This window comes from Candoia aspera, chromosome 6 (assembly GCF_035149785.1).
Source record: "Candoia aspera isolate rCanAsp1 chromosome 6, rCanAsp1.hap2, whole genome shotgun sequence".
Taxonomy (NCBI): domain Eukaryota; kingdom Metazoa; phylum Chordata; class Lepidosauria; order Squamata; family Boidae; genus Candoia; species Candoia aspera.
Window position 1 is genome coordinate 36,721,701 of NC_086158.1, and position 8,011 is coordinate 36,729,711.

At 42.7% G+C, this 8,011-nt stretch overlaps 1 protein-coding gene across 1 annotated transcript; it reads right to left on the minus strand.

Annotated features, from left to right (window-relative positions):
* Positions 1–191: 191 nt before the first annotated feature.
* LOC134499856 (transcription cofactor HES-6-like) lies at positions 192–3,726 on the minus strand. The gene is made up of 4 exons (XM_063306726.1): positions 3,541–3,726; positions 3,314–3,400; positions 3,107–3,188; positions 192–2,166 (listed from the first exon to the last, which is right to left on the minus strand). Exons 1-4 carry the CDS (start codon positions 3,619–3,621, stop codon positions 1,721–1,723), a joined length of 696 nt encoding a protein of 231 aa, XP_063162796.1. The 5' UTR covers positions 3,622–3,726; the 3' UTR covers positions 192–1,720.
* Positions 3,727–8,011: the final 4,285 nt, after the last annotated feature.

Consider the following 8,011-nt stretch of genomic DNA (forward strand, 5'->3'; position numbering starts at 1 on the left):
CTAGAAGTAGAAAGGCCTTTCCGGAGAAGCTTATTCCTTCTTGGGGGGTAAAAGGGGAAAGAGAGTAATAGGTCAATGGTAGGTGAGAAATCAGCACACTTGGAGAGAAACAACTCTTGGGCCAAGCTTTGAATTAAGACCATTCACCTCAGATGGCCTAAAAGGCAGTTTACAAAGTACACATCTTCCAATCAATTTTGTTTCCACTTTTTATTATTCCACATGGTTAACAAAAGAAATATTACACAGACAGCCCACAGCTTACACGTTTATTCCTCCCTTTTCCTAAATTGGGGCACTTTCATAAGTTTACAGCTTCTGCAATCTGGTGTGCCCCCAATGCAATGGATCTCAAGCCTCAGTGCTCGATGTACTGGCTGAGGATAAAGGAAACAGAGAATACCAGGCTGAGAAGACTGCCACAGATATTTATGCTAGAATGAAGACTTTCTGGAAAAACAGCAGAAGTACTCATACATCTTTTCTTCAAAGACAAGTTGCATGAGGAAGGATGCAGTGGGAGATTTAAAAAAAAAAGTTTTAAGCTTTCTGAACAATTACGTGTCATTAACTGATTTCCATACAACCAGGTTTCATTTGTCCAAACTGTCATCAAACTGAGTTATTGAAGTTGCTTTCGACACACATTTACTTAGGAGCAAGCACAGTAAACCTTGCTTCTAAATGAGCACGCTTATGATAGCTTGAGAATCTGCTGGCATATATTTTTAAGAATGATCGTATCTGGAAGCCGCAGAACAAATCTAAGGAATTCAGTGTGCTGAATTATTAGACTAGCCCAAGAACAAATGAAACATTCCAGCTTCTCTGGACTTGAACAGACAAGTTCAGTACAAGAATTAAGTGCTTAATTACCAATGTTTGCACTCAAGGATACATATTTGTTAAATCACTAACATGGAACTGAATTTGTACAGCAGAAATGTTGTCCCTTAAAATACATGCAATCAGTGAACTTTTATTTTAAAAAAAAGATTAAAATAAAAATTTGACAAGCTAATATACATACCACATTAAATTCTTATGTGCTGGATATGCACAAAATACATTTCTAGAAGGCACCCTGCCACCAACATTTTAAAAGCTTACCTAATGCAATCCTAGCTTCCAGTTTCCTCTTCCTTCACTGAAGGAGAAATCCTAGAATACTAAACTCATCAAGAAACTAGCTTCACCAATCCCTTTCAGGGATTTTCCTGGTTTTTTTTAAAAAAATCTATCAGTAAAATATATGAAGTTCTGCATTAATGCTTTACTCCATAGCTTTAATTGGATTAAACCACCAAGTTCTCAGATCCACAAGGGCTTTTTCATAACCAAAAAGACACAGTATCGGAGGCACTTACTATATCCCCCCAAGAAAAAGGTAAGTTGCAAAACAGTGCTGTGCATCAACAAAAGAGCTCTTTTGCACACACTTCCAAATCTTTTAACCCCCCACCCCTAGTAATAATTAAGAAAACAAAGACATACAAAATTCATTTTTCATACTCACAGATCAAATGTTAACTCACTTAGCAATTTAACCTGTCAGGATTTGACAGTGCAAGAGTGCCAGCTATACAGTCCTGAATACAGTAATTTTATGACACAATGCACTATCTGAAATCCTCACCGTCTGTATTCCAATGGCTAGAAGAACACAGTGCTCGAGTATTCTCCCTATTAGGTAGATCTTCGTTGGTTCTTGTGAAGTTTATTACCATGGTCTCCACAGAGATTTGGAAAGGCTGGAGGAAGGCACATTTTGCATCCTAGACCTGTCCAGTCCATCCAAAGAGATGTGGCTTTGCTCAGCCTCTGTGTCTTCCAGATCCGAGCAAATCTCTTCACTGGAGGAAGGTGAAGGAAGAGATGAAGTGAGATTGGACAGGCTTAAAGCTCCACGTGATCCTCCAGGCATCTGAGAAAGCCCATCACCACTTGGCCACTGGCTGATGGAGGGATCTGATAAGACATCCACAATCAGGTCCTGGAAACTGCCTTCATTCAGAGGCATCGACTCCAGAAGGTGATTCAAGAGCTCTGCTGCAATGGTAGAATCAATCCCAGGGCAACTGGAGACGAATGTATGAACTTCATGCATGCACTGAATGTACCCAGCTGCGAAGCGTTCACTGGCCTCTCGCTGCAGTTTGTCACTATCTGAGATACAGGTAAACAAGGAAACAAACACAGCCAAGTCACAAAACACCTCCTTTTATTTCCTCCATCAACACTGTACTTGATTCAATTCCCCCATCTCTCTTCTCATAATACCAACTAGGTGTTTAAACTGTATTGCACCTGTCATCATATCTCATACATCACAGGAAAAAAGCCCTTTTAACTAACTTTAGAATGGAAGGATAATCGGCACAATATACTTCAACACTTACTGGAAATCCCATGCTATTTCCAAGAGGAAATGTCTATATTGAACAAGGCCCACTTTGGGAAGACCAAAGTTAGAAGCCCTTCAGATTATATGCATAAAACTCTTAAAAAATATTCTTATGACATTTTTTAAAAATTAACCTTTATGAAGCCACAAGGCTAAGTTAAGGTTGGGAAAAATAACTTATCAATTGAGGATATAGCATGAAAGATACCATCAAGCACCAGGAAAGGAGACACAGAACTAATTAAGACTAAGGAGTGGGGTAAAACATGGCAGGTAGAAAAAATATCTTTGTTTTATTCTAAAAGAATATTTGAGATATGTTCAAAATACCGATGTAAACAAGGGCCTGACCCAGGTATAAAAAAGGAATAATGCATACTGCCCAACTGAAGGAAGGAACCAAAAGACTAACAATTACAAGGCACTTCGAAAGGTATTATTGTCTTTCCCAGAGAAAAAAAAATCTGAATCATTTTACTATTAAGTACAATTAGTCCAATTGTGAACTACATGGAAGTGGCAGCATCCTGTATTCTGGCAGGAATGTGTTCTTAAGAACTGCTACGCCTTGTAGGAAAAAAGCTAAGCAGGACGCATCTCCTGCAGGAGTTCATCGCGAATCTACCCGAGCGTCCCTTTTAATTTAGCCGATCCCCTTCCGGAGGATGAGGCGCAGGAATGACGGTGGCAGCCGACACTCACCTCGCGACCTGCTCTGCAGAATCCCCTGCACTCGCTTCACCGTCAGCTCCAGCACCTCGGCGTTCTCCATCTTCGTCTGGAACTAGCAGGAAGCAAAACGCACAGCGGAGAGCAAGGTCGTCAGCCCCAGCCTCCCGGCCGCCGCCTCCTCCCCCGTCCCCGGCGGAGATCTCACCCCTGCCCCCAAGTCTTCGCCGGCCAAGTTACCTCGGTTTCCGCCAAGATGAGACGCAGCTCCTGCAGGCTTTCGTTAATTCGCGCTCGCCGCTTCTTCTCCACGAGCGGCTTCCTTGCCTGGCAAGGGCGGGAGGAAGAAAAACGAAAGGGCGTAACTAATAATCGCTGCACGCGCGTGTGAATGCATGCCAGCAAGCTTGAGTTTCACAGACACAGACCCCCGTCGGCGCCCGTTGCCTGGCTCCCAGGCGCCTCACCTTCCTATCTCCTCTCGCCTGAGAGAAATCCTCCTCGTCCCGGCTCGATCGGTTCGGGTTCGAACGAAAGGAGGGGGCCATGGTGGTACAGGGCAAACGCAACGAAAGCAGACGACAACCAGACAGGCCGGCGGGGTCAGGGGGAGGATAGGAGAAGAGGCGGCTCCTACTGCAGCAAAGCCGGGCCCCCAGAACGCTTTCCCCTCGCGGCGCCGGCCACCTCCGCCTCCAACCCACTCAGCGCCCCCTCCCGGGGGCCACCGCCCCAGCCTTATTTAAAGCATCTGATTTGCATGTCAATGAGCCCATTGGACGCTGTGCGGGGAGAGGAAGCTCAAATGTGGAACAGAACCACCAATAACCGGCGGGCTCTTTGTCTGTTGGGAGGCTGTCGAAGCGGCTTCCCCAGGCCTTGGAGAAGGAGACGCGAGGAGGGGAGAAAGTCGGACCAATGGGCGCGCGGTCCCGCCGTACGTGCATGCGTGGGGGAGGGGGGTCGGTTGTTACGAGAGTTTGGTTTTGTGTTGTTTGTTACCCCTCGCTGCCGTTGGTGTCTTTGCGGAGCCCTCGGTCGCGTCAGTTATGGGAAGAGTAACTCGAAATGGAGCGCCCGACTGTCATTCTAACAGATCTAGTTATTAGGTTAGCTAGCAAGTGATGATTCCACGTCGGCCAGAATAAAAATTGCACATTTGGGGAGAGATATCTCAGAAATGCTTATATTGATGCACATGCCCGCTCTCAGGCATTGAGACTTGGGGGATTTTAGTTATATAGCAAAGAAATGTTATCGCCTCTATAGTAGCTTCTGGCTCATATTTGCCATTCGTTTTTCTTTTATATTCGATACATTCAAACACATTTTATATTCAGTATTTATATTGTGCTAATCTACATCTGAACTTAAAAACATCGATCAAATGTACTGAAAAAGATTTCAGTTTTCCTTTAGGTTTTTCTTTTGTGCAAAACTGCAACCCTGACAAAAGTGATTGTGTGCTGTTAGGGAATATGTGGAGTGGAAGGGTCTCTGGCAAGCAACAATACTGAAGAACAGTCAAAGCAATCTTACATAGTCACACCAGCATAAAGTGGTAGAACCTTCACAAGGCAACACTTGTTCTTGGAACAGATGCTCATATAGCAGCACTGATAGATATGCCTGGCACATCACTAGCAGTTCTGCAGAGGCTCACTGTGGCAGGCCATAATACTGCTCACTGCTTAATTCCTCATATATGAAAGCAATTACACAAGTCTGAACATTTTGATGATGTCACACAAGGAGCACTTCACCCCTTTTTTGCATCCATTTTTTTTTTAATCCATTCAATTGTGTCCAAGTCTTGGAGACTGCCTGGACAAGTCCCTTCAGTTTTCTTGGCAAGGTTTTTCAGAAGTGGTTTGCCATTGCCTCCTTCCCAGGGCTGAGAGAGAGTGACTAGCTCACTTTCATCCAGCTGGCTTTGTGCCTAAGGCAGGACTAGAACTCACAGTCTCCCAGTTTCTAGCCTTCAGCTGCAAAAAGAACAAAGTTACTCACTGTGTACAGGCAGTCATTTATATTCCATTAAAAAAATTATATTCCATCAACAGAGCAGTGTCTCTGCATAGGCAAATTCCATAATGCTACACATGCTTGCATGGTGCATGGGAACAGAGGAACAACCAAAAACCTATCTAGGGCAGTATGTTGTCTCCAAAACTGTATCTCCTGCTAGTGTTTTCCAGCAATTAATACAGAAAAGCCACGCAGCTTTATACATGGAAGCTAATTCTCAGCCATTATAATTAGGAGGAGTCTGGTAGCTACTTTACCAATTAACACACTTTATTAAAAGGCATAAGCTTTCATGAGATGCACAGAGAAGCTAGACTGATGTATGATTTAAGTTGGAATGAGCTGGAGGTGGGGGGAGGGAGAGGAAGATATGTTGGGTCCAGATGAAAATGTCATCAAATCTATCATCTATAGTCAGGCCATATGCCACAGTCATACTTGTTCTCACCTAGTTGACAGAGATGCTCAGTGGATGGAATTAAAGCAGGCATTCAGGAGACTGAACTAATGACCCATTGAGATCTATTGACAAATCAATGCAGTCAAATCAATTTCCAGGAAAGACTTTTTTAAAGGCAAACCACACAAAACAACTATAAAACACCACTGGTTGTTACCAAAAGCTCACAGCTCAAACACTCAAATGCATTATTAATATGCCAGAGCCCATAGTGGACAATGATGCTGCATTTTTTAGACACTTGGTGGCGTGTCCATATTTGCATACAGATAACAATCCAACTTGAAGTAGATTCTCACAAGCAATAAGAAACAACAGGACAATTATGTAACATGGGTACCAGACCCTGCAAGAAGCCCAAATATCTACTATGCCCCCACATTTACACCAACAGTACCATCACAGGCCCCAACAAGTACAAACACAAGATTAGAGGGGCCTGCAAATGTCTTCCTCTAATATGATAAATGCCATCATCTGCCAGCAACACCCCTCGGATTCTACATAGGACAAACAGGGCACACTTTGTGCAAAATAATTCAAGGAGACAAATTTAACATCAGGACTCAAAAGAAGGATGAACTAGTATCAGAGCATTTCAATCTCGTAGGACATTCTATAGCAGATCTTGAAGTGACTGTTTTGGAAAAATGGTTCTTTATCACCGAGTGAGAAGTAGCTGAACTCACATACATCAAAAGGTTTCAGGCAATCTCAGAAAGTCTGAGATTGCCTATTTCCTGTTCAACACAGTATCCTATGCCCCACAATGGAGACATCTAAAATAAATAACAGTCATAAAAATGATGGTTCCCTGTTGACCAACCAGTGATAGAACCATTTCCATTAAACAACAGGATCTGTTATGTTGTGAATTCTAATAAAATCACAGGGATATTGTGACTTAGCATAGTGGTAGCATACTTCTACTTGACATGCTCCATACAAAATGGTTTACAGATACGACTTTAGCCATCATTACATTTCCATTAAAACATTCAAACTAGTAAGAAGTAGTCTTGTACCATGCCTTTTGTCATCACTGAATTGCTTATTCTTCATTTACATTTTCTATATATAAATGAGTCACATTATTGTTTTACATATTTAACTATCTCTTACAGCTTTGCCCAGTTCAGTGCCTTCCAGATTGCTGGGTTTACAATTACCAGAATAAAAAAACCCATAAAAGTCACTTATTCTAGCACAAAGGAAATCAAGCTACCCACTGGATGGAATGATCCGATGTGAGAATCCATTATGTTAGGGAAGATGCTGATTGCAGAATGTTTTATTTAAAAATGTTACGTAATATATAAAATCTACATCATCCCCCTCCCATCTTCACCTAGGCTCATTGTTCTTTTCATTAGGCCACTTTAGAACCCTACTTCACTCTTCCTGTAGCATTTTAGTGGAATATCAGCTTGATTCAGTGCATGTAAGTTAAAATAAATACAAATAGGATTGCACGAATTTAAGAGGTCAAAACCCCCCAATTTCATCTGGTCAGGACAGCTTTCCACAATAATATCTCACAGGTATCTATATACAAATGTTGGGGCTGTGTGGTGTAGCTGCTTTCCTTAAGAAATGGCTGAGATTAAGCTGAAACAAATCCACATCCACGAATATGAAGTATGGTTACATGCTGTCAAGTACTGTATATGATTTATGTTATGCATTACAAGTACAACTGTACTTCAAAACTGCTTTTGTTTTTAAAACATTTTTCATCTTTGCTCAAGAATGGATCAGAATGTCACATAAATATAATTACTATACATGATCATACCCTAACAGTGGTTTCCTTGGAACCTAACTAGCCCAGCCAGCACTGATCTCCAAGTGAATATGTTTTTCTCTAGATGCCTAGTAAATTCATCACAATGGTCCCTTTGGCCTATCTAGGAGGTGATCTTAGGGAAGGGGTTGGACATTCAAAGCCAATCCCCTATGATAGTCCCCCAGCCTTTTCCTGGGAGTAGGTTACCAGATCTTGAAGAGCCCTGGGTTTCAGCTGGTGCTTGTGAATGCCAGGTCTGCCTATAACAATCCTCTCCGCATCTGTGATATAATTGTGGATGCAAGGAGAGACTTGCCTTGCATCACCAACAGCTGGGTGGTGAGTTCCCTTCTCAGAGATAAGCCCATCTGATTTTTGGCTTTGTATCATCTGCATGCCCATGGCAGGAGTACAGGATAGGCAATTGGCTTGGCTGGCTAACAGAGGTGCTGCTCTGGACATACTGAATGTGAGGACTTTTTCTGAACCCTTAGGCTTCAAGAAACACGCTTGGGTTGCTGCTTTTCTACTGTCTCCCAGCTACACAGCAGAGTCCCTGCCCAAACTGCTAGACATCACCATTGAGTAGACCAAGGATTTCCCCAGGCTCATGGTGCTAGGGGATTTTAATCTTCCTCCCTTGGGTAAAGAGTTAGAGGTGGCT

Excerpts from the sequence above, each read along its gene's own strand:
- LOC134499856 (XM_063306726.1), bottom strand. The coding sequence starts at position 3,621 with ATGGCCCCCTCCTTTCGTTCGAACCCGAACCGATCGAGCCGGGACGAG. Across the intron at positions 3,401-3,540 it reads AGGCGAGAGGAGATAGGAAG|GCAAGGAAGCCGCTCGTGGA; the intron begins GTGAGGCGCCTG and ends CGCCCTTGCCAG. Across the intron at positions 3,189-3,313 it reads TCATCTTGGCGGAAACCGAG|TTCCAGACGAAGATGGAGAA; the intron begins GTAACTTGGCCG and ends GCTTCCTGCTAG.